The sequence below is a fragment of the Pleurodeles waltl genome, chromosome 6, assembly GCF_031143425.1.
Source record: "Pleurodeles waltl isolate 20211129_DDA chromosome 6, aPleWal1.hap1.20221129, whole genome shotgun sequence".
Lineage (NCBI taxonomy): Eukaryota > Metazoa > Chordata > Amphibia > Caudata > Salamandridae > Pleurodeles > Pleurodeles waltl.
In genome coordinates this window covers 1,568,275,924-1,568,303,342 of record NC_090445.1, presented here as the reverse complement: position 1 = coordinate 1,568,303,342, position 27,419 = coordinate 1,568,275,924, and the positions used below count along the sequence as shown (strand labels likewise).

General features: G+C 46.5%; 1 protein-coding gene across 7 annotated transcripts in view; it reads right to left on the bottom strand.

Moving 5' to 3' along the window:
* Nucleotides 1-273: 273 nt before the first annotated feature.
* The window catches only part of RGS3 (regulator of G protein signaling 3), an 805,262-nt gene continuing 778,116 nt past the window's right edge, over nucleotides 274-27,419 (bottom strand). For 5 of the 7 annotated variants that reach the window (XM_069241285.1, XM_069241286.1, XM_069241284.1 and 2 more), the window contains 4 exons: nucleotides 8,146-8,247; nucleotides 7,201-7,262; nucleotides 3,659-3,825; nucleotides 274-1,658 (listed from right to left, as the gene is read on the bottom strand). In XM_069241285.1, coding sequence (XP_069097386.1) covers nucleotides 1,473-1,658; nucleotides 3,659-3,825; nucleotides 7,201-7,262; nucleotides 8,146-8,247 — 517 coding nt within the window. In that variant the 3' untranslated portion in view covers nucleotides 274-1,472. Of the gene's footprint in view, nucleotides 1,659-3,658; nucleotides 3,826-7,200; nucleotides 7,263-8,145; nucleotides 8,248-8,666; nucleotides 9,251-18,818; nucleotides 18,903-27,419 lie in introns of those variants that run through there. The other 2 variants (XM_069241290.1, XM_069241289.1) reach the window with 2 other exon arrangements.

The window sequence follows — 27,419 nt, the reverse complement described above, 5'->3', positions numbered from 1 at the left end:
AGTCAGCACACACACAATGTGAACCCTAAATGCTGAGTTCAAGTATGGTTGGCACACATCAAATACGTGCATGTGCATTCAAGTACAGGAATACCACTTTCAAGATACACTCAAGAGTCGATGAGGGCATAACATCTATGAAGACAATCTCACAGTGGCCTGTTCCGGCCATACACGAAACAGATACGCAGTCAACACAGTTGTGGTATCCTTTGGTGCTAATAAGAGGACATGAAAACCCGGTAGGAAAGTCGAGTAAGCAAGATTTGCTAATCATTTTTGTTTTCATTTTATTTATCCGACACGATGACATCATTCATTGTTTTGCAGTTTTTGAGATGCTCTGAGTTGTAAACAATGTGCAGTATAATGTGTCATTCTGTAAAACTCCTAATAAGCAGTTTCTGTCTAAAAGGGAATGCATTTTCCCCGTCATATTTCATTGTTATTTGCAGCAAAGAGGCATCTTTCTAAACAAATGTATTTACAAGCTCAGGTGACCTTTGTCAAACATAATACAAATGTACACACAAGGACCGAATACCCCGGCGGCCTGCTGCCAGGGACCACAACGTTACAAGTTATCTTTATATTGTAAATTAAGCATCATATTTAAAAAATGTGTACAGACTCCTAAAATAGAATAAGGTTCAGTAATGGTTGTAACTTATAAAGGAACTTATTAAAAAATATTGCACTTGTAAAATAAGAAAATAAAGATTTTGAAAGACTTTCCTATAAAACAATAAATGCATTTAAGCATCCAGTTACATCTTCGCTTCGAAATAAATAATTCTGGAGTCAAAGGTCAGAAAGAGCAGCTGCAGCCCACTCCACCTGTTGCAGCTTCATCAGCCCTCAATGGCAGGAAGGAATTCGGAAAAAAACAAGCTCGAGCTTTCAAGAGTCATTACATCCTGTTTTTGTCCATCCCATTCATTGCCAATGAGATGCAACCTCTTGCCTCAGATTGCCCCATAGATAAGGGGGTCGTCTATTTCCATCTTTGGGCAAGTGCATCATTGTGCCTTTTTCCAGATTTTTCCTTCCTCCTGCTGCAAACCCCAAACGAGAAACGTTGTGGATCCAGAATAAAAATCTGTGGCTCCCAAAGATGCAGCGTGGGCTCTACGCATGTACGCAAGCCCACTGTTACGTGCCTGCTACCCCGCGCTTCACAGACGCCCTTGAGGCTCATGCAGCAGACGCAGAGATGGACTCCCAGAAATCCATAGTACCAGAGAGAAGGGAATATTCTGGGGTCAGCACCAGGAGGGCATTTACTCCTGCCCCACTGGCCTCTTGAGCTGCAGCTGGCTTTCCACAGGACCCAGCCAGCCTAGACTTATGGCTGCCATATCTTGGCACCAGCAGAAACACAAACGCATCCGCTGACGGAAAGGCGTGAGGCTGCCGTTGGATTTCATGTAAACATACACCTCCTGATGATCTCAGGACGGTCATGCCCAGGTCTACAAGGGCAGGATAGGCTTCTTCTGATTGATTAAATCCAAGTACATGTCCGAGCGAAGAAATCTGGGATAGGAGTCTTTCTCCATCAGTCCGTATATCCTTTTCTGGGCCAGGTCAAAGCAGGTCCGGCTGATGTTCAGAAGGTTGTCTTTGGTGTGTTCCCTGGTGCAGGAATCTAAGTTCACCTGTGGGACAAACAATGGATCCGTTTAGTCACTACAGCACGCATGGGGTATTTCTGACAGTTACACTGATCAACATCTCGCACACTCACAAGTGTTCTCCACCTATCTGGGAAGACCGGCCCTGAACTCTGTCAAACAGCTAAGTGATTTGGTATTTAAAAGCTGCCTTAACCACTTTAAACTTCTGAGAAATATCTTGCCATTTCTGTCATGGCCTGGGTGAATTACAGTGGGCACTGCGGTCACGCAATGCAGACTTGACTTTGGCACCGGTGTTGTTTGGGCCCTACCTTCAAATACTTAGCGCCGCCTACTAGGAAACACTCAGAATCTTGTAGCCTGGTCTTACTTGGACTAAAGAAATTTGATCAGATAACATCCAAATTATCTGCCACAAATCTGGAGAGGAAATACAGTGGCTGGCGCAATTTGCTCGAATTTGTAATCCCGTTTCCGGGCTAGAAGGAGGTTGAATCTGAAACGGCCCAATTGCAATTGAGTGCCCCGCTGTCCGGAAACCTGAGCTGGAGTTCAAGGTAGGGGAAAGTGTCTCCTGCACGACACCGACCCAAACACAGCCTTTCGGTCAGACTCCCCCTGACGAGCAACGGAAACCTGGGCTTACAGGATAGAACACTAATATATCATGCTAAACTGCTGCTTTCTTATGTTTGGTTTCAAAGATGCGTTAACATAATTCACCAGATTTCCAAAATGTACACTGTTCCCAGGTAGACAGAGGCTTGCATTATAAGTAACTCTCTGTGTGACCCAAGCATAATAGGCCAGGATACATGTGAGCATCAGTCATACCACCTTGTAGACATTCTATCATCTGAAAACTGCACCCAGTTGTACACCCCAATGCCACCCTACACACCCCCTGACATCTGAAGGCCCCACTCAGCTTTGTACCCCAGTACTGCCCGACAGACGTGAGATCAAGACCTCATCCATCTTTGTAACACTGTACAACCTTAGACACACCCTGAAGTCTGAAGTCCCCAGATAGCTTTATACTCCAGTATCGCCCAGACTCAGGATCTTATGACCTTATCAATCATTACACCATAGTACAACCTCACACACCCCTTGAGATCTGAAGACCACAGCCAGCTTTATAACCCAGTACTGCCCGACAGACTTGCGATCAAGACCTTATCCACTGTTACACCACAGTACAACCTTACACAAACACACACACCCTGAGATCTGAAGACCTAAGCCAGATTAACACAACAGTACTATCCCACAAGTCCAGAAAGCATTACACCACAGTAAAACAGTACAGGTACCTTTAGATCTCAAGCTCCCACCACGCATTTTACCACAGTTCAAGTAATTTGAGATCAAACAACTTCATCCAGCTTTACACTACAGTACACCCAGGAACCATAATACATGCACCTGCCAACTACCCTCAAAAGACTCAAGAGTAGGCAATTACGTGTTAAATGACCCTTTCTCTGTAAGTCTGCATTTGAGGAACTACACATGTGATATAGCTCAACGGATTGAGTAAATACTGTAGAGATCCCTTTGAAATCTGCAGTGCACTGGTCAGAAGCCCACTGGGCAAAAATGTTCAAGGTTCTAGCTTTAGTACTTGGAACTTGCTTTATCAGTGACCTGTGGTATAGTACACATGCATAATAGTCACATTGAATTCCAGGGACGCGCTAAGTGTTTCAACTTTGGCCAAACCTTGTATTTGTGCCTATTTAGGAACTGGTAGCCCTTCTAACAGAAAAGACATCGAGTGATACATGTGACATCAAGAGATATGCAAGACCATTACCAATATGGATGATACATGGAGCTGCATTGGTGATACATGATGGTGTGCAGGCCTGAACCTTCTGTGGTTCAGCCGTCCTTCCATCCCTCCCCACCTCCGAGTTAGTGACAGTGTTGCAAGGCAGCCCTCCACAACCATACAGCGTTCTCCATCACCACTATTATAACTTAATATGACGCTGATATACAGTCACCACTCTTACCTCTTTGCACGACTGGATTGCAATATATTCTGCAAATATTTTTTTGGCCTTTGAAATCATCTTGGACTGCGATTTAATTTTTTTGTAGTCTTCACAAGCAAGCCAGAACTCAAGGTTCTCTTCGCTGAACTCAGTGCGCAGGAAAGCTCGGAATAAAGCCAGACCATCTGCAAAGAAGAACGTCAGGGCACTTAGTGCTAGGGTCTAAAGTACACTGTGCAATGTCCAGAGACCAGTAGATAAAGCATATAAACTGGACACTACAGCAGCTAGCCAAGAGTCTAGCCAAGAACAGCAGAAATCACAAAACAACAGACCGTACGACAACTCACTGCTGCCGGAAGGAAGTACATTCAGTCAGTCAGAGAAGAAGATGTCTTACAGTGAAGACTTTAAACTACAGAACATGCTGTCTCTGCACTGGGACGTACAGCCTACACTGATTCTTGCAAATGCCACAAAAGCACGCCATTGATTATGGGAAACATCCGGAACAATGACGCCGGAACCACGACAATGTTGTTAACGCAAGCGGAACCACAGTTGCATTACAACAATCCCCTTTTTTCCCTGCCTTAACCACGCATGTGCTGAACAACGCACATGCGTGGTTAAGTCAGAGAAAAAGGGAGTCGGCATCGGTAGAGGACGCGATCAGGTAAGTTGGACGGTGGGGGGGAGTTTTGTTTTTAGGGCGGGGTGGGAGGGTCGGGGTAATTTTGTTTTGAGGGGTGTGGGGGGTAAGGGTAATTTTGTATTTAAGGTGGGTTTTTAGGGGTGGGGGTTGGGGTAATTTGTTTTTAGGGGCAGGGGTCGAGGTAATCTTGTATTTAGGGTGGGGGTTGGGGTAATTTTGAATTTAGGGCGGGTGCAGGGGATAGGGTTTTAAGTAGTGGGGGTCGGGGTGATTATGTATTTAGGGCAGGTGGGGGGCTGGTCTTAAGGGGCGAGGGTGGGGGGGGTCGTAATTCAGTTTTTAGGGGCAGGGGTGGGTCAGGGTAATTTTGTATTTAGGGCGGGTGAAGGGGTGGGTTTTTAGGGGCGGGTGGGGGAGTCGGGCAATTTTCTATTTAGAGGGAGTGGGGGGGATTGTTTTTTTAGGGGCGTGGTGGGGGGGTTGGGGTAATTTTGTTTTTAGGGGCAGGGTAGTTTTATTTTTGGGGGTGGGGGTCGGGGTAGGAAGCGGCCATAAGTGGAGTTGTGGTTGTTTTTTTTTTTTTTTAAGGAGGGTGTCCGGTAGTTTTGTTTTTAGGGCAGGGGTGGGGGGTCAGGGTAATTTTGTTTTTAGAGGTGGGGGTTCGGGTAATTTTATATTTAGGGTGGTCGGGGTAATTTTGTATTTAGGACGGGTGGGTGGGGCCGGGGTAACCTTGTATTTAGGGCAGGTGGGGTCAGGGTAATTTTGTATTTAAGGCAGGTGGGGGTGCGGGTTTTTAGAGGCAGGAATAATTTTGTTTTTTGGGGCAGGTGGAGGGGGTCGGGTTTTAAGGGGCGGGGTGTCGGGGTAATTTTATTTTTAGGGGCGGGTAGTTTTATTTTTGGGGTAGGGGTCGGTTGTTTTTAGGCTGGGTGGGGGGTTGGGGTAGGTTTTAGGGCTCAGGGCGGGTGTGGGGTATCCGAGTCAATTTTAGGGGCAGGTCAGGGTAGTTTCATTTTTGGGTCAGGTGGGGGTGTCAGGTAGATTTATTTTCAGGGTAGGGGTGGGGGGGTCAGGGAATTTTGTTTGTAGGGGCGGGGTAGTTTTATTTTTGGGGTGGGGTCAGTTTTTAGGTTGGGTGGGGGGTCAGGGTAGGTTTTAGGGTTCAGGGTGGTTGGGGGTATCAGCAGTTTTTAGGGGCGGTGGGGTGGTTGGGATAGTTTTATTTTTAGGACAGGTTGGGGGTAGTTTTATTTTTAGGGCGGGTTGGGGTAGTTTTATTTTTAGGGCGGGTGGAGGGGGGCTGGGGTAGTTGTATTTGTACGGTGGGTTGGGGGGGGGTCGGGATAGTTGTATTTTGCGGGTGGCATGTGAAAACCACGCATGCCGTTCCACACATGCCTTTACTAGGCATACTTTTACAATGAAAAATCATTGTAAAGGCATGCATGGTAAAGGCATTTGTAGAAACAACGCGGTCCTTGTTCCGACCGTGTTGTTCAGGCATGCATGGTTGGCGCATGTGTTGTTCCATCATATATTAGATGGAAAGTATATCTTCGTTTTTTCTAATATTATGAGTAAGGCTTGTTCTTTAATAAAGAAACACTAGGCAGTGACCCTAGGGATCCACCACAAGGGAGAACGAGATTGAAAATGGAGTCATCAAACAAGGGGAGTTTCTAGCAGAGTGAAAGGAGCCAAAATGGCATAATGAAGGTGGCTTTAAAAATTCCCTGTAACAAGGCATTCTTTCCCCAAAATGAATGTGTTCGTAACTGCATGGCAACTCAACAGGTGATGGAGAACAGGGAAAGAAGGATGGAGTGGGAATGCAGTATCGGCCTTCTTCTGAAGGGATGTAGTAAATGTAGTGAATGCCTTCCTTGACTCACTACTACTTTGACCTGTCTTATTTTTGCCCCACCATTACTTCCACTTGTCCCCATGATTTTACAGGATTATTACTTCAGCCTGACCATTATGTCCACCGACAGTTAATTCCAGCTTAACTTTGAGCCAACCATGACTTCATCCAATCATCACTTTAGGTGAAAATCCTTCGAAAAAACAATACTGTGACCTAACCTTTACTTAGTGACTGCCACTTCGACTGAGTAGACTTACTATTCTAACTATGGTTATAATGAATCTGAGCCAAGTCAAAGTAATCATCAATCATAGTAATGCCCTGGCCACAGTAACGATCAAGTCAAATTAAAGGTCAAGTCAAATTAATGGCCAGTTATGCGTATTGGGCAAGTTAGTCAAGTCAAATTACTGGTCAGGCAGGCCTACTGGACAGGTTGAGTTAAAGGTCAAGGTTAGTTAAGGCTCCAGTCTAGGCAATGCTAAGGCTGAATTAACTGCATTCAAAGTAACCGGGATTGAAGGAAGGGGTCCACACTGCAAACCCGACTGTGATCCCATCATGAGTATATCAGGCCTTCTGAAAGCACAAGTACTGAACCTGCTGAGAGGTATAAGGGAAGCCCCTTTGGGACCGGAGCAGGCCCTCCATGGAGTGCCGGTTGAATCTCACTACCACCAGTGTGAGCGGTGGTATATGGAGCTGGACACTGGTGGAAATACCAGAGACTGAGTCATGGCATTTGTTCTCAGGGTTCTGACTGGGCCAGTTCAGTGATCCCAACAATTCACCCTGAACACATGTATCTATATATATATGTATCTATTTGTAAGAGGAGAAGTAGGAGCAGGTACTCGAGAGCGTCAGGGCCTGCACGATTGAAGTACTGTATTTTTTATACATTAAAACATTCACCATTAGCTTCCGTTCATTAAAGAGCACTTTGGAGTTAAGTCTATGTTGATCAATTGTTCACTCAAGTAGGATGGCCTGAGTAAAGTAGGATGGCATGAGTAAAGAAGGTGCAAAACTTACATTTGTGCAGTAGTAGCTTGTCGAAGGATTCGCCCCACTTGAGAGCATCTTCGGGCAGAGGCCTGCAAGGGAAACGAGAGGTCAGTAAGACTAAGAACAATGATTCTGCGAGCACTGGAGCACTGTGCAACACTGGCCAGCCTGGTGCAACCTGCAGCCTTCTGGAGCAAACACAGACACCTTTCTTATCAGAAAGGCTAAGTATCAGTCATGTGATATACAAGGTCAGGAGTGGGGAATACAAGCAGTCTAAAAAGACTATTCAAGGCAAGAATACTCATTTTTATAACCTTTCCGAAGATGAAAGGCGGAGACTACCCTACTTTAACTTGAACCTGGGGCTTACAGGAAGCGTTAACCCACTCATTTGTCTTATACAGTGCACAACAAAGAGAAAGTAATCTCTAATTCCACTGAGCTCCTAAACTAAAAATAAAATTATTCTTCTAAACAGCATAATATTATCATGATTGGCTGCGAGTTAGTTTGGCTTTGAAATGCATCTTGTATTGTGATGTAACATAGGACAGGCAGCAGTAGCTTATATATTTCGAAAAGGAGGGGAGAAAACAGCTTCAACATTTGTGAGGGTACAAGAATCGAAAAACGTCTTAAAAGAACCGATAACACTTTAAGCAAAAGCAATGATACTTAAAAGAATCGATATTAGCGCTCCAGTGAAGTGTGTTTACAAGAATCAATATATCGGACATACTTAGAAGCAGCGGTGTAAATGCTGAGCACCCTTAGAGGGAATACCCAGAGCCAGCACACAATGGTCTGCGGACCCAGAGACAGGGCGTCAAGGGGCACTGCGCTTCTAACAGCTACATGCACGCATCAGCAGAAGTGGAGATACAATGACAATCGATAAAGCCATGCTTCTTTCACCCTGGACAGAGGAGACATCTCTAGCACGAGCACAGGAACGAAGGGGGCACTCACCGGATGGTTTTCGTGGCTTTGTCCAGCTTGCTCCCGGGGTTGGCTCCCGGGGACTCGTTCCGCCTCCGAAACAGGCCCAGGCGGTTCTTCATGTCTTTGGCCCTGGGAGTGGGGGACAGACAGTGCGGTTAGTACCTCGAAGCCTAACTTGTCACTTGTTTACAGAGTTCGCGGTGGGGGTTACTGCCCTGCTTAGTTCACTTCACGTCAGATCACACCAAGCTACCCTCCCCTAAAAACCCACCAGAGTGCAGAATACCCTCCCCTACTCCCCACGGACGACCACCATTAAATGATTAAAGTTATTCCTTGATGTTATACGGCAGGGTATATCACATTGCGGGGTAAGAGTTTGGGTTCTACGGGAAGACAGGTATGGGTAAGGGGGATGTACTGCAGGCTGCATGAAAGAACAAGAACTGCAAGCGAACGGAGAGTGGAGGTGTATGACGGGAGTGCATCCCTCTCATTCGGGTTTTCGCACAGCGCTGCGCGCCGCCTCTGGGCGCTCATGGACGTACTCTTTCATGGTGTGCCGGCGCTGCACGCTGGCCTGCGCGTTCTTGCTGCGGTGCACGGCCAGCAGCATCTCCGCGTGGAAGTCCAGGCTCGGTGTCTTGTTGCTGTCGCGGAAGAAGGGCATCGCCGCCTTGTGGTCTCCTGCTCGTGAGCTCCGCCGCCCTTGTGAGCTCCTGCCTCACTGCCCCTAGTCTCAGTAGCCAAGCAGCTTCTCTGAATCGGCTGTCCGCCTGGGGAGCTCTCCTGTCCCGAAGTGCGGGCTGTGCATGTACTAGGCGCTGCCCAGCCGGGGCTCCACAGACGGCCGCGGCACACGGAGCCACTCCGGACACCCGTGGTGCGGGGGCCGGATACGAGAGGCTTTGGAGGTCCGGGAGTGTCCGCCACAATATGAGTCAGGCTGTAAGTTTTATCAGGTGCTTAACACCGGTGCTCGCTACCTGTTTGCAAACACTTCCAACTCCTGCAAACAAGGCCTCTGGGCACAGTTAGATGAAGTGATTTGCCCACGGTCACACAATGCGTTGAGAGCTGCGCCTAGAGTTCCTGGAGCAGAGCCGTCCATCCACCGACCTCAGCCCGCTATGAAGTAAGACTGCTGGCACGGCTACTTATGATGACTTCTCCAGCGGTTGCCATGGCAGCCCCGCACAGACCGGAAAAGCAGCAAATCACAGGAATAGAGAAGCCATTCAGGAGAGAGATGGGGGAGAAAAAAAACTGCAAAAATGACGCCAGGCTATTTTTGAATGCGATACATTTTCTGAGGAGAGGAAGGCATAACTCCAGCAGCACATGGCCTGTGGAATCCTTACCAACAGAAAGGAGCGGGCGGCGAACTGTCCATCAGAGGCCGAGCTGGAGAAACCGATTGCACCCTGCATTTATTAAAAGTTAAAGAACTTTTGTCAGGGTCTGCAGGGCTGTAAATGCAGCAATACTGAGAGAGTTCCGATAGAAACGAACTTCACCTCGAGGAAGGTGCTCTGTTTACTCGCAAATCAGTCAGGCTCCTCCACAACTATTGGGCAGACTGGGAAAAGAACAGGAGCACCTGCACTCTAACCCACCTCACCAGTGAAGCGACCGGACCACCAGAGGTCGCAGACATTCAGGAGAATATACAATGTTTATCCGTCCTTGAGGTAGACAGTGTGTGGGTTAGGCGATGAGTGGGATATCAGGAGATGTCATTCACAGAGAGCTGTTAACAGATGCCACTGACAGGCAAACCAGCTCTGCACTATGTAGCTTCACATCTGAAGCAACGGACAACTGAGAGGAAGGGACAATGCGGTATGCCACCGAGGCAAGCAGACTGCAGGGAAAACCCGCCGAGCCATCAATGTACAATCAATAGCAAAAGCCAAGCCGAGGCACCATTTAGGACCACAGTTCCATGTGAACTGAACTTAAACCTTCTTAATGCAGTTAGTGGCCTGGCACGGACAGGCACTTTACAGGAGCACGACAACACCTGGAACGGGACCGTGTGGAGGACAGGTGCTGACAGGCACTCCACACCAGCACAGCAATACCTGAAGCGGGGCACTGAGGGCAGGACAGGTGAGCACCGGCACTCCACACCAGCACAGCAATACCTGAAACGGGGCACTGAGGGCAGGACAGGTGAGCACCGGCACTCCACACCAGCACAGCAATACCTGAAACGGGGCACTGAGGGCAGGACAGGTGAGCACCGGCACTCCACACCAGCACAGCAATACCTGAAACGGGGCACTGAGGGCAGGACAGGTGAGCACCGGCACTCCACACCAGCACAGCAATACCTGAAACGGGGCACTGAGTGTAGGACAGGTGAGGACCGGCACTCCACACCAGCAGAGCACTACCTGAAACGGGGCACTGAGGGCAGGACAGGTGAGCACCGGCACTCCACACCAGCACAGCAATACCTGAAACGGGGCACTGAGTGTAGGACAGGTGAGGACCGGCACTCCACACCAGCACAGCAATACCTGAAACGGGGCACTGAGGGCAGGACAGGTGAGGACCGGCACTCCACACCAGCAGAGCACTACCTGAAACGGGGCACTGAGGGCAGGACAGGTGAGCACCGGCACTCCACACCAGCACAGCAATACCTGAAACGGGGCACTGAGGGCAGGACAGGTGAGCACCGGCACTCCACACCAGCACAGCACTACCTGAAACGGGGCAGAAACTAGTAGTGGTTGAACTTTCAACAAGCTATCTCTCTCCGCGTACTGCGATACACTGCGTAACAGTATGGGCAATCTCCATGGGATCTGCAATACTCCGCAGAGTAAAGTTCAAGCAGTTCTCAGCATCAGTACCTACTCTCCATAGACCTGTAAAACACTTACAGGGACGGTGTCATCGATTTGTACCCCAGAGACAAAGTACTGGTCACCGTCGACAACACTCATGTGCATTATACTAAATTAAGCAGTACTGACAGTACTCGGAAGCTCTGCAATGGAACAGGAGCATGGACGAGAAGCGATCCAATACTTAAACCGACCGTACTTGCACCCTCAGCTGCGCTGCAGAACTTTCAATGGAACGGCGCTGCCAAACCTCAGCACTACCGGAAGTGTGGGCCCTCGTCAGCAGGGGGGGCGGACAGGGCTGCTGGCAGCGGCTCTGCGAGGATGGCAACGAGTCTGTGCAGGCGCTGTCCGTCATAGGGCAGTACCTAACACCTACGGTCCCCCAGGGCCCAGCACTGCTCAGGAGCACCAGCTGATCAGCTCACTAGTGCAGTCTCTTATGAGTGCTGCAGTCCACATATGAAAGTCAGGCCGATGTTACACTGCAAGCTGCTGAAATGATGGAAAGTGCTCCCTATAACCCCACAGCACTCACGTTAGGTGGTTCGTTCTTGGCGAGTAGTTTCTAGAAGGGGGTGTCCCCTGCCGTCTGCATTGCCATTTTTAGCTGTGGACTGCTTGTACCTAGATTTCTGGACTCCATTTTGTTTATGAACTGCACGCGCTAATTACGTGGTTGTGCGGTCCACAGGCACCACTGACATAACTTTAGAACAACTGTATAACAATGTGAGAGGACATTACGCACAGTTCTTCGCAGCAGGGACACGACTCACTCACCACAGGCAGAGAAGCAGCACCTGGGAAGGGAGCATGCAGAGAGTACTCGCATCAAGTACTCCAGACGGAGGCTGCTGGCTCGGGGGTCCTGCTATGTCCTCGGCTTCAGTTCGCCCACTAATTTCTGATAGACATAAATAGACCGGATGACCCACTGGCACGGTATATCCTTGCTAAATTGCTAACTATTTTGAGCACCGCCTGCAGCATTTCCGAGCTGGTGTCACATGTTGTCAGAAAAATTGTTGCCGAGCATCCTACTGGGTGGCGCTAGCGCTCCAAAGTGAACATCAAAAGAGATGCACCGCAGTAGGAATGCGTACATACATCAATAGCCTTCAAAGTGCATTATTCAAGGAGGGGTGGAGGGCGAGGAAATATGGCTATTGGCTAGGGTGAGCAGATTTTGAGGAGCAAAAACCGGGACAGGTCAAACGACTTTACACTCACTTTTATATCTGGCATGTCCCTTTTTTGCGTAGCTTGGTGTGAAGTGAGTGTGTGCGTGTGCGTGCTGTGTGTGTACACATTCTCAAGACTATACATATAAAATTAGCTATGGCTTGACCTCCCAACCTGCATCCCCAACAACCGCCCCCCCCCCCCCCTCTCTGCTGGGAGCAGACAGGGGACTGTGTTGCCTCACAGTAGCAGATAAAATACTTTAATTACTGCATACTCTGTAGGCGTCTGTTAAAGGAGAGCATACCTTGAACTTATGCTTCCCTAGATAATCTGACCTTTGTCCCAAAAACCGGGACATTTATGTAATAATTTGACCTTTGTCCCAAAAACCGGGACATTTGTTTAAAATTAAGAGAAGTGTCGGGACGCCGGGACTGTCCTCTAAAAACCGGGACTGTCCGGGGAAAGCCGGGACGTCTGGTCACCCTACTATAGGCGGCATTTAACAGAATCTCCCCCCCAGGAAGACGTTAACATTTATCCCTCTTTGCTCATGGGCACTGAGCTTTTTTACAGCTGGTAAGTATTCCACGGCCACTAGTGCATGAATTTTCTCTTGGGCAAAGTGTTCCACTGCTTCTGCAGGAGAGCATTCACTGATCTTCACAGAAAAGGAGCCAATGGGGAGCTTGCCAACTACCCTTGCAGGAAAGCAGCCACTGTTTTCTGTAAGGGGGGCTAAAACAATGTTATACCCAAAAAATGTTTGCAGTTCATAGAAACAGACTTAAGTATTCCATTGTCCCTGTGGCAAGGTATTGGGTGATCCAAGCTAGAAATCAATGCCCTCTGTTGGAAGTAGTTCCATGGTCCCATGCAAGAAAATACTACAATGGCCCCAGCATGGAGGAATTCTATGGTTCATGCATGGACACATTCTCTCGATGAAAGCCATTCATATAATGCGGGACAGATAAATACATACACGGATACTAATGGCATGTAAAAATGGACTGTGCAGGGTATTCACCCCTGCTTCAGTTGTCCTGGCTACTTAATCCCCAGCTCTGTCTGCATCAAACAGTGCATCTGTTTTAATTTGCTCTTTCGCCAGAGTAAAACTGAGATGAAAAATTTACTTAGCTTCGATAACGCTCTTTTCCGGAGGATACTCTATTTAAACACAGATTGCACACCTTGAGAATCTTACTCGCTCTCCACACTGGATATGGGCATTTCCATAGCAGTTCTCTTGCGTGCCATTAGGTAGCACGGTGAGGCTCAGTGTTTACTTTGTTTTAACCAGGAAGGGACAGAGCAGAGCCACATAAAGTCCCACCACTGCACGTCGACGTTTGTTTCTTGCTAGACTCTTTCTGTGCCCTCGGACATAGAGGGCAACAAGATCTGAGGTACGAGTGTGCAGATCTCTAAATTAGAACCTTTTAGATGTAAAAAGCTGGCACTCCACAATCAGGGAAATTGGGAATGCAGTGTGGAATTTGTGGTTACACAGAGTCTCCAGAAAGAGTGCTACTGAAGGTAAATAACTTGTTCTTTTGATGGATACTTCTAACCACAGATTCCAATAGATTAGATGCCAAAGCAGTACCTACCCCCAAGGTGGAGGGCCTGTGGAGTGGATTCAGACTAGAAAGTCCTACACAATCAAAGAGGCAAAATGCCTTTGCCTTAGGACCTGGCTTTCAAGGCAGTAGTGCCTGGTGAACGTGTCCCCTGACGCCCATTTCACAGTCTGACACATGTCAAGAACAGGCACTCTGAGTGCCTACACAGTTGTGTTAGACTGGACCCTGGTACTCAGAACTTCAGGGGCTGCGTTTTGGCCAGTGTGTATCAGATCTTAATGCAAAGGACTATCCACCACAACTGAGTCTGTGTCTGCACTGTCTTACATTTTCTTGCCCCATAGAGTCCACAAAGAGCCTCACCCAGAAGATTAAGGCTACTTTGGGGTCCAATCGATGAAGTCTCTCTTCCTTTTGTCTGGGGGTAAGGCAGGGCAAAGAACACTGAAACAGCAATGGACTGCACAAAGATGAACAGCGTCAGTTTTCAGCCCAAAAAAAAAAACGCCCTGTCCTCAACACCATCTTGTCTGAGAAAAAGTGGTGTAGGGCAGTGCATAGACAGAGCCTGAAACTCACTTATTCGATCAGCTGAAGTGACTGACATATGAAAAGCAGTTTTGAGAGTCAGACTGCACAACAATCAGCTGTGCATGGACTAAATTAAGGTTGCACTGTGGCATCACAAACGATTTGAAAGGGAACATGTGAGTCAAATCTTAAATAAAACACATCATAACGGGATTTAAACAAGGGCAGTTGGTCCACTAAATGCAAAAAGCTAGAGCGGGCTGGGAAATAATCTCTGGTTGTGCCCACTGCAATGCCCTCCTGGGTTAGAGACAAAACAAACAGTGGATTCAAGTGGCTCAGACAGTGCAGAGGACGGATCTGCTGGCAGTAACCCAACAGTAACCAGGCTGGAGTCCTCAATGGATCCTTGGGCCCCAAAGGCATGCGAGAGGTTGCCAAAAGAGTGCCAAAAATACATAGCATGGTCTTCATTAAGGCCTAGACATGCTGCAGTGTTGCTGGTGGCCAGGGAAATTGGGGATGCCGCAGGACTGGTTGAGAAATCGCTCCACGATCAGGAGTGAGATCGGTTGGCATCTTGATGCCCTTCTGACTTCTTTGGACACACAGTGGTGAGGATGGGATCAGGTCCTGCTTCAATTTGAAATTCTTCTTAGATTTTCACTTCCCTCAATTGTGAAAGGACCTGTTGTGGGAGCGGGCTCTCGAGCAGAATGAGTTTGCAACCTCGACTTGGAGGGGGAATGGGCCTCACAGGAGATCCGAGACTTCTTTCTGTGTTTGGCGACGTACAGCTTTTCTTTAGGTCCCCAATTGCCTTTAAATGCATAAGGGCACATTCTTTGCATGTCTTGGAGTTGTACCCCGAGTCCAAGCACCACCGACAGAGACCGTGTGAGGGTCCGTTCCTGACATCTGTTTTCAACAATCACAACACTGATGGAATCCTATGGTCTTTGGTGGGGACATCATTCCTATGCACACTGGAACGAAATTGTTGGAAAAAATTGTCAACTGACAAAAGACAGTGCCGCTCTTGATCCATGGACGAAGACGTGGAAGGAAAGAAAGGAACTGACGTCACTGTGCAGTCGTTGTGCTTATATGTGGCACCACTTCATTACTTCCAGGGTGGAATGAGGTCAATGCGGAGCCGCACGGCATCACCTACCAGCATGTGAATGCACTACTGTCAAAATTGCGGATCCAGTCTGGCACATGGGGACTATTCTAAAGGTGAAGAACCTGTGCTTAAAAGTACCCATCAGAATTAGGACTACGAAACATAATCCTATACTTGCAAGAGGTCACACTAATGTCACTCAACAGAGAACTAGTCCGACAAAAGAGAAGGTCTACCCATTTCACTTCTGCTCTCAAAAGATTATCCCCACACTGTCCCCAGCTCATGCACTTGATCCACATGGTACATATCGTTCAGTAGAATACCATGGAGTACAGAGTTGAAGCAACCTCTACAGTGATAACTCCTCACTTTGCCCAACATCGAATTTAGTACATTGAGGAACACTTGGACAGAAGTCAATTCATCAATGCATATCACTATACTGAATACCCCTAAGTAAAACCAAACAGTACTAATAATCTCCAAACAATACCCATCCTGCACTGCATGGAGACTGAATGGAGTAGAGTATGCATTAGGGGTAAAAAGATGCTAAGGTAAATAGTGATACGTTTAGGATTATGTCTAATGGTAGGGTTTACAGTTTGGGTTATCTTCAGTGAATGCGGTAAGCTTTAGGGTTAGAATTAGGACAAGGATGAGACTATTCAAGGCTAGAATTATATTGCAGGCTAGGCTTAATGTTAAACTGAGGGTTATGGAGAGATCTAGGGTTAGGCAAAGGTTAAGGGTAAGAGTCACGCTTCGGAGTAGGGTGAAGGCAAGATGAAGATGTATGGCTAGGATTAGATTTAGGGTTGATATTAGAGTTAGGGTAAAGACTAAGGTAGGGATACAGAGTAAGGGAGCTAGGGTGGGGGATTAGGTCATGCTAAAGTTAATATTTAAGGTCAGGCTTATAATTAGATTTAACCTTAGTTTATAGTAAGGTTTAAGGTTAGGATTAAGGAAGGATGGGACATACACAGGGTGAGGCAAGGGTAAATGGGACAACTGGTGGGATATGTCACAATAAGTTTTACAACCCAACCAGACTTCACCAAACAAAGGAAGGTTCTGGGATTCTGATAGTGGGTGTTGCAAGACTGGGCACGAGTAGCACAATATCTTCCAGTTTCATTGGCTGGCTCGTTAAAATCCATGGTGAGAGGCGGGTGCAGCACATTATCAGTGTAGTTGCATCCAACCAGTGAAGCAAAGTGAATGGCGCTGTTTAACAACAACCTCTAAAGCACCTAACTGTTTGCGTAAGGTAGAATGTAACTTCCGCTTACTTGCATTGTTTTCAGCGCACAGCATACTGATTCAGAGGCCTACCTCTCTAATGCAGGTTCCATTTTTTTATACACTGGGATCGATAACAAGCACCACTGACTATCAGTGTTAAGTGACCCTTCCGTTTGTGATGTGCACTGTGTAGAAGGTCTACAAAGTCTTTCCACAACCCGGTGAAACTCGCCTGAAGACAACGGAGGCAGACAGAGCGAGAGGCGTTGCAGGTACGTGGGCTTGAGCAGTCTGGGGCACGTGGGTATAAAGAGGACCTTTGGCAGGTGGGTACAGTACAGCATAGTATGGAGTGGAGTGGAGTAAGGGGTCACGGAAAGACAGCCTGCCTGAGCATGTAGATCCTGGGGCAAAAGGTATATATACAGACAAGTGAGACGCTCGAGACATACACAGGGTGAGATGGAGCTGATAGATATATATGTGTGTGTGTATATGTGTATATATATGTGTATATATATATATATATATATATATATAGACACACACACAGTCTAGTGAGGACTCGAGGAATATACACAGGGCGAGACAGCGAGACAGAGCTTGAGGTATATATACATAGAGACTAGTGAGGAGCTTGAGACATACAAAGTGTGAGATGGAGCATATATATATATATATACACACACACACACACACACACACACACACACACACACAGTCTAGTGAGAACTCGAGGAATATACACAGGGCGAGACAGAGCTTGAGGTATATATATACATGGAGACTAGTGAGGAGCTTGAGACATACACAGTGTGAGATGGAGCTTAAGGTACATACACAGACTAGTGAGGAGCTCGAAGCATATACACAGGGTGAGATGGAGCTTAAGGTACATACACAGACTAGTGAGGAGCTCGAAGCATATACACAGGGTGAGATGGAGCTTGGGGCATATACACAGGGTGAGGCAGGGCTCGGGGTATATACACAGGGCGAGGAGGAGCTTGAGGTATATACACAGACACACGAGGAGCTTGAAGCACATACACAGGATGAAAAGTAGCTTTAATTATATATACACAGACACATGAGAAGCTCGAGGCATAAACAGAGGATGAGGAGGAGCCTGAGGTTTATATACAGACACGAAGAGCTAGAGGCATATACACAGGGCGAGGAGGAGCTTGAGGTATATACACAGACACAAGAGGAGCTTTAAGTATATACACAGGATGAAAAGTATCTTTAATTATAAATACACAGACACATGAGGAGCTCGAGACAAACACAGGATGAGAAGGAGCGTTGATTATCTCTCTCTCTCTCTCTCTCTCTCTCTCTCTCTCTCTCTCTCTCTCTCTCTCTCTATATATATATATATATATATATATATATATATATATATATATATATATATATATATATATATACACACACACACACATATATACATAGACACATGAGGAGCTCGAGGCATACACACAGCAGGTTTGTACAGAGAGGGTGAGGAGGGTTGAGGAATATATAGACAGGGGGAGAAGCCTGCGGCATACTGGCAGGCGGGTGAAGACCTTGAGGTGTATACAAAGGGGGCGCGCGTGACATGCTAACAAGCATGTTGAGAAGCTTGAGGTATAGTCAGAAATGGAAATGGACATGAGTCATGTTTACAGACGGGTGAGGAGGAGCTTCAAGCATATACACAGGGTGAGAATCGTGACCCACGTTTAGAGACGCGTGACTAATAAGGCATATAACAGGGTGAGGAATTGGGGCACACAGACAGGGAGTGCGGGTCGTGCGAGGATCCCGCGACGTGGGCAGTAAAAACCAGTCTCAAGTGGTCTAATGAAACTTTCACTGGGACTAAAAACCAAGAGCACAGATGCTACTAACCTTACAGTGCAAACATTATATTATCGCGCCACATCTGAAGTTCTAGGCACACAGGAGACAGCATGAGTCTGAGCAAACCTCAGTTACTCTAAAGATCTCACACACTTAACATCTGCGCCCTCTAGCGCTGTAAAAAGATCCAGTGAATCCCCAGTATTATGCACGCGCAGGTCCCAGCTGTGGCCCGCCACGATTTCGCAAGTCCCGTCTTGTCCCAGGTTTGCCCCCTGGAAGAAGTCGTGTGCAAACAGCCCCTACCTCTCCAGATAGTGCTCCGAGATCTCACCCATGGACGGGTGCATGAGGAGGCTGCAGTGTGCGCGGTGTGAGCCAGGCATGGGCGGAAGTGACAGGCCCAGCTGCGCGATTAGTAAATAGGGCGAAGAGACTGGGTGGGAACCAGATCCCCGACCAATCAGGGAAGGACGGTGGGACTGCTTTGCACAGCACTGGGCAACACAGTGGAGCATTGCGCAACGCTCCTGTACGCCAGCTGCAGGGGGAAGTAAATATAGAGAAGAGGCCGGCATGGAACCTGCGCCCCACCAACCATGGGAGGCACCGTGGGGCAGAACTGCGCATCACTTTGCTCCATAGTGCATAGTGCACAGCGCTGCACGGCACATAACAGGCAAGAGGATGGCTGTGAGCACAAGCACCCTTTCCAGCCCAGGGCCGCACTGCACAACGCGCCACCACATCTGCTAGAATGCAAGGCACTATGACGAAGCACTGCACTGCGCTTCTTAACATAGCTCCAGCTGCAGGCAAAAAACAAAACATCCGATGCTGGTTGTACAGCACCTCCTCTCTGTACAGGTCGGCACAGCACCAGTTGTAAAGTAATCCGTGAGAACAGGCCGGCTGGGAATAACTTCACTCACAGGCAGTCTGCGCAACAATTCGCATCACAAAGCAGCAAGACAGAGGGCAACAGTGCACAGCTTGCCAGAATACACCATTACTCTACGCAGCGCTTCTCGATAAAGCACACGGCTTCAGGACACTGCACAGTGCACTACTGAACAATACTGCACCATGAGCGCAGTAACTGTGTGCGGGTCATGGGATGATTTGCATTTCCCCCCCTCCAAGTTCCCCCTCCCTCCCCCCGCTTTGGAGTGTGTGTGTCGGGGTGGGGGGGGGGGGCTGGGGGGTTAGGAGATGCACAGGGACAGTCTTTTTTGGCGCCTCCCATGACCACCTTCTCCATGATTTTCCTGACTACTACTCTCCAACCTCTTATCTCCATAGCCTCTCTCGGACACATTTCATTTTTTTTAAAGCGCTACGTCTAGTTCACTCACACTCAGTTCTGTAATCTGCATGGTACATGTTCTTTGCAGCAGGTACATTAACCCTCCATGGTACCTTATGATGAACCAAAACTGCCACAGGACAAAATTCCGATCTCTCACCAATAGTGGCATTAATCACCAAAGTAATCTTTCCATTTTTATTGTTGCCTGAAACTGCTGGTCGCGCAAGGATGTGCACGTGCTTTTAAATCCAAAGTTATTTTTAAACACACTGCCCTCACCGAAGTCCGCGCCAGGCGCGGCTGCACAGGTCACACCGCCCTAAAGCCCGCCATGTTTATGTTTTTGGTACTGCTGGCTCGCCAGAGACGCCGAGTAAGAAGAGGCTAAGCTCGTCTAAGGGCACAATTAAATAATTGGAAAAAAGCCAAAAGGTTTCGGAGCCCCACAGAGTTTGCACCTTATTTTACACTTCTTCCAAGGACATACATGTGAAGTGCAGCATGGCTGTAGACAGACATGTTCTGTCGCTGGGTCTGATCGCGTGTGTGTGTGTCAAGAACCCAAACAGTTATCCACATCTTCAAATCTCGTAACAACTCAACGTGTTTGTATAGTATCAGTGTTATTTAAGAAGTGATACCCGTATTTATAGAGTTTCACATTTTAAGACTTAATCGTACTAACTTAACAAAAAGCATTGGCCTCTGGTGTTAAACGTAAAAGGGTCAGATGTAACCCTCAGTATTTGAACTGCACAATGTACAATCAAGATAGCCGGACTCAAGTCTCGGCTTCCCGCTTGAACAGACTTTTGTGATCCATGGCACTCCCTTTACTTCACTATCATTTTTCTAACTAACCAGTGCATCAAAGTAAATTAGTTCAGAACCTGCACTCTAAAAAAACAAACAAAAAAAAAAACCAAAAAAACACGTGTGTTGTTAATATAAAATAATCTTCCTTCATATTTATTAATCACAAGATAGGCCATATAAATAAAGGACATGAAAAAAAAAAATGGTACAGTTTGGGCAGCTCGTGGTCAAGGCATGGAGGTATTCTTGAATATATATATATATATATATATTACCAGTTGCCAGTAGGTATAGTTAGGACCTAGTTTCCATAGGAAGACAATTTTTTGTTTTGCTAATAAATTTGGCGCTGTTTGATAAATCTTAACAAAATTTTTAAAACCAGTGTGTGCCAGTCACTTCGGCTGCTGTCTGTAAAGGTTTGGGGTGATCCATCAAGCAAAGTCCAAGAAAAAACAAATAGGTCTTGCGTTTGCTCGAGTTTGAGATACTACGGTTATAAATTTATAACTGGAACTTTGCCACACAAACTGAAAATAAAAAGTAAAACAGTTGACAGAAGCGAGCCGATTCAAAGCACTGCTGTGAGCGTGAAGGATAGAGAGAAAAGGAAAAAGAAGTTCGCTCACAGTCAAAGTTATCAGCAATAGTCCAATTATCCATGTAACAGGGTCGCTGGCCAAGGCGGTAACAAAACCGCCCTAAGGCAGGACAAACGTAAAGCAGTTACCAATGAAAACAAAAGAGTTTTGAAAGACAAGCCCATGAACGAGTGACAGTGATGGGTGTGCAGTGGGTGTGGTTAAAAGCCCAGATACATAACAGCATGCCAGAAAAGCAGTGCGCTGCTATGCTTAACCCACCCCCAAAAAAAAAAAAAAAAAAAAAAAAGGGGTGTGGGTGGTCCCAAAACACATCCCCCCCTGCAATTTTCCATAGGGATTTTTTTTTAATTTCAAAACATTTTGTCATTGAAAAAATTCACCTAACGGTAACGTTACTTTAACCTTTGTTTTTTTTCAGTAAGTGAATATATATATATATATATATATATATATATATATATATATATATATATATATATATATATATATATATATATATATCTTTATTTATTTCAGTGATTGATCGTAGGTACCGAACTGAGAAACAGACATGTCTATTTTAAAGAGCCCTTGCCAGATTTTATCATGCCATTTGGTTACTAATTCACATCTTTTGATGGCTTGCTCATCTCTCCCCAAGGTCCGCCCCCTTTCCCTAAGAAAGTAGTATCCCCTGCGCACTAGTACTGCACACTTCTTTCTGCTAGTGCTCGATACTGGACAACCCTGCACTGTTTACGTAACACGGAAACAGGCATTTTCATTACCTGCAGACTCGAGAATGAAAAAAAAAAACATCCACACCTAAAAAGGCACATTCACTGGGAAACCGTGTAAAACGAAATTCTTATGAAGGCAGACAGTTCTCATCGCCTACACTGCACTGAGGCCCCGCCGCCTCAAATTCTTCCTTGCATTATTGGCGTAATCAGAACTGCCATTCTGAAACTTTCTAGCTTTTATAACAACCGTACAGTGCTTAATGCACGTTTGTTCAATCAGTTGTTTTAAGCACTTGAGCAAAAAAAAAAAAAAAAAGGATTTCTAAATGGGAAATACGAGTTTTGGTACTGCCTATTACTTTTACACACCCATGAGCTTCACAAATGAAAGTTGGCTAGAAATAGAAAACACAGCCTTTAAAAAAAGTTTTGTGCACATGGGTCAAACGAGGCCACTTTCTTTTCGCCATAAAAGGACGCATCTTCAATCGACTAAGCTAACCAAGCAGAACTACATTGCACTGTTATTCTCTGGAACACATATATATTTCTACAAATCTCTGCCGGGCACTGTAATGCCAGAAATTTTGCATTACGCCTAGAAGACGTACTTTCAAAGTTCCAGCATAAAATAGTTAGCTCGTAAAAGATACGTGACTCCGATGCCACCTAGTGGCTGATACTATAAAATCAGTCTAGCATATTTTTTGCTACATCCTGGTGACTTTTAAAGCTACTCTCCACTGTTACAGCAGCGGACAGACAGAATAAAGATAAAACCAGAAGCCTGGATGCTATCCAGTAACTGTTTAACAAATTTAGATTTTTGAAACAATTGGAAATCTATGTAACGTAAACTTGCACACAAAGGCCCATATTTATGCTTTTTGCTGCAAAACTGAATTAACGCAGTTTTGCGGCAAAAAGTTTAGCGCCTGCATGCGTCATTTAACAATGCCAGCTGGGCACCATATTTATTGAATGGCGCAAGCTGGCGCTAAACTTGGGCTTAGTTCTTAGAAGACGCTAGCTGGGTGGGGGTGGCGGTAGGGAAAGAGGGGGTTGTGCAACAGAAAATGACGCTAGCCTGGTTAGAAGAAAAAAAAAATGCCTCTAACCAGACTAGCGCCATTTCCTGGTGTACAATCACCAAAAACATGACTCCTTTCTTAAGAAAGCCAGGAGTCATGCCCACCACCCGATGGCCAGCACAGTGGACAAGTGTCTCCTGGGCATGGCCATTGCACCCTTTGCCATGCAGGGGCCCCAAGTTAGGGCCCCTGACAGCACTTTTAAAGACATTTAAAAATACTTACTCTACTTACCTGGGATGGGGTCCTCCATCCTCTGGTGTCCCTTTGGTGTGGGTGGGGGCGTTCCTGGGGTTTGGGGAGGGCACCAGTAGACCCATTCCATGGTGTTTAACCATGGAAATGGGTCCACAGGTCCCCTAATGCCTGGTCTAACCCAGGCGTTAAAAAATGGCGCAAAGCAAGATTTGCACCATTATTCAGTCCCTCCTCCCACCTGTGCGTCATTTTAGCACAGGGGGATAAATATGGGGCTATGGGAATAGCACATTTTATTTATTTATTTTTTTAGAAGGGAACACCTACCTTGCATCTCATTAACGCAAGGTAGGTGCACACATCCAAAAAATGGTGCAAACTCCGATATTATGATACTAGACGTGTCTAACGTCAAAATGTAAACAGAGTTAGGTCTGCGCCAAATTTGTGTAAAAACAAAAATGGTGGAAACAGAATATAAATATGTCCCAAAAAGTGTATGATCAGTGCAAAAACCACAGATTCTAATGGCAACATTTATGTCTGGCATCTATTTACACAGATGTTATGCAGGGCCGATAACAAGACTGAGTGGCTTGGACAACACAAGTAACCATTTTTAAAAATTTTCCAGGAGCAGAAACCTCTTTCTCCAAAACTCCAATTAAATGTTAGGTTGAATTACAATACCAATTAACTCACTCCTAAACATCTCACCCAACCCCGTGAACATCTCACTGTGGAAAATACACTCTCCAGTCATATTATGGACTGGGCAGCCAGGAAAACTCCACTAATCGGGATTATGAGTTTCTAGCGGAATATTCAACCGCTAGTGACATTTAAATGTGCAGTACGTTTGTGAATGGAGTTCTCTGTTTCCAGATTTAGATTTTTGAGTACCGATTTGTATATAGAAATGATCATATCGCTTGGCTGCCAACTGGGAATACCTTGTAGCAGAAATTATTTTACGATGTATTTATAAGATTTTAAGAGTGTGTTTGGAGGAGGCTTGGATAAAAGTGAAAGAGGTTGGATGTCATCCATCCAGTGCAGTTGCAACTCCGTGAGTAAGCATGGAGTACAGGCAAAAGGCTTGCATTTTCAGCACTTCAGCGCTGGCATCGCCACAATACAGCTACTCCCCCAACGGGTGATACCCTGGGTGAAGAATTCACCCTCGGGCCACTGCCCGTAAATGTCTGACAGCTCAACTGCTCCTGAGTGTTTTGCAGTGTGAGAGAGGCACCGACCCTGCTCCTGTTACTCGTGTGTGGAAGTATGGAAAAGACAGTCACTCTGGTCCTGTTGCTCGTGAGTGTGTGGCAGTGTGAGAGACGCACCCATCCAGCTCCTGTTACTCGTGAGTGTGTGGCAGTATGAGAGAGGCACCCACCCTGCTTCTGTTACTCGTGAGTGTGTGGCAGTATGTGAAAGATAGTCACTCTGGTCCTGCTGCTCCTGAGTGTGTGAGAGGCACCCACCCTGCTCCTGTTACTCGTGAGTGTGTGGCAGTATGTGAAAGATAGTCACTCTGGTCCTGCTGCTCGTGAGTGTGTGGGAGTGTGAGAGAGGCACCCACCCTGCTGCTGTTACTCGTGAGTGTGTGGCAGTATGTGAAAGATAGTCACTCTGGTCCTGCTGCTCGTGAGTGTGTGGCAGTGTTAGAGAGGCACCCACCCTGCTGCTGTTACTCGTGAGTGTGTGGCAGTATGTGAAAGATAGTCACTCTGGTCCTGCTGCTCGTGAGTGTGTGGGAGTGTGAGAGAGGCACCCACCCTGCTGCTGTTACTCGTCAGTGTGTGGCAGTATGGGAAAGGCACCCACCACAATCCTGCCGCTAGCGGGCGTGTAGCCTTGTGGGTAAGGCACTCATCCTGCTCCTCTTACTCGCAGGTGTGGGACTGTACTGGAAAGGCACTCCCTCTGCACTGCTGCTAGTGAGTGTGTGGAAGCATGGGGAGGTGCTCACCTGCCCCCACTTCTCCTGAGTGCGCGTAAGAGGCATTAACCCTCCTCCCAATGTTCCCGAGTAGGTGGGGAGAGGCACTCACCATGTCATTAGTAGAGACTTGTACCGGAGAGGCCCTCATACTGCCAGAACCAGCGAGAGAGACAGGAAGTGTATCATGGTGGAAGAAGACTGAACGAGGTGGAATCAAAACAAGGCTGCTTTGGTGCAAGGCAATTTCTGCATTTGGCAACGCTGTCGGCGGGCCTTCAAAATAAACTTTAGACACTTGCAATTATATTAATACATTAAGGGTTAAGTGGCACTTAACGCCACGGCACAAGCTGATCTTGCTACTTTTTTTTTTTTTAAGGTCTAAGCCCACAAGACAACGCAGTAAGTCCGCGAATCTGGTGGAGAGGGGAGTGAGGCGAGGAAGGCGAAAGCGTCCATCAAAAAATGAGGATATTAACTCATTCTGCTAGGCACCAACCTATAGCATAAATTAACAATACATCAACACTGTATGGATTCGAATCAAAGACCCCCGTCTTCCTAGCGTGGTCCTAAGGTGGGGCCACTGGTAGCACTTATAAGTGATGCCCCTTGTTGAAGAAGTGATTGAACTTAACATACTGTAGGGGAAAGTATCTCCTCAGCTATAGTAGGGATCTGATATAGTACTGGTACTGATGAAAGCTGCGACCATAGAGCGCAAGAAGGCTGAAACATGTCTACCTTTTTTCATGAGCATTGATTAGGATGTGAAGGACTGATTAAGGTGTCCCCAACACATCTAACACGTTTTTAATCTTGCCCTGGGACCTGTGTGTTGTAATAAAAGGATTCTTATGAGGGGCAGGAGACAATTTTAACTTTCAATCACTTCACAGATCACACCATGTCTCTTAAGAAAGAGACTTTACCTCCTGTGGGAGGTGAGAACCTATGATGACACTATTGACTACTAGTTCTCGAGGGGGAAATATATACCACTAAAGGAAAGCAGTCATTGAGGGTCTACTTCCGATTTTTTGTAGAAGGCACAGATGGTGCAAGCATGGAGTGGGTGCGCTCCTACTGATTTTTAGGGCGAGCGCGCAGGCACTCTGGCCTGTTGTAATCTCTGTGGGCTTTTAACCATGCCCATCACAATCACTCATTCATGGGCTTGCTTTTTAGAAATCCTTTGTTATCATCGGTAAATGCTTTATGTTTGTCCCTCCTTTGGGCGGTCCGGTTACCACCTTGGACACCAACCCTGTTACATGGATAACTGCATGATTGCCGATACGTTTGACTGCAAGCAAACTTTTTTCCTATTGTGTCGCTCCCTCACGTTCACGGCAGCTGTGGCGCTCTTAATCAGCTCGCTTATGTCAACTGTTTTACTTTTCATTTTCAATTTATGAGGCAAGAAAAGTCCAGTTAGGAATTTACAACGCTAATAGCGCTAACTTGAGCAAATGTGAGACCCATTGGATTGCAAATGCTTGTTTTTTTATCTGTTTTCGGGCAGTGTTTCATAAGATTTTGACTTCTACTTAATCATTACAGTATACCAGAGAACCCCTACTGAATTACTATTGGTCAAGAAACCCCCACTGAGTTATTAGTGGAAGCTGTGGAACCTGACCTAAGAATTTGTCAATGATATGAACCACTAAACAATGTACAAACAATACAGAAACAAGCATTGAAAAACAGATACAAAAATGATGAAATAATTCATTTAAGTATCAATCAAATATAACAAAAAACAAGATTGCAATTTTAGTAGGAGGGCTGGAGCGTTTCTAAATTCTATTGAGGCCACTCATCATCCATACTCTATTCTGTATGATGCACTTGCACTGCTCTCACAAATCAATCTGAGGATACATAATTTACAGCTTCCAGTTTCGCAGCTCCTTACATTTACAGAACACTCACCTTAAAATTGCTCATTTACCTACTTTATTTACATACACTTTAGAAATCCCTTGCATGCTGATGATGGAACTGGTTCCGTCCTCAGCCACGGTGGGCGTGTGCTGAGGACTGAACAGTTCCATCCTTGCACCCGCCCACGGAGGAAGCACTGGCACAACCCACCCACCCCCCACTTGGGAATCTGATGACATCGGCGCACGCACAGCGCACCAATGTCATCAAATGCAGCCAGGTTGCGTTGGAAGCCATTTGCTTCCAGAGCATCTTTGGGAAAGAACAT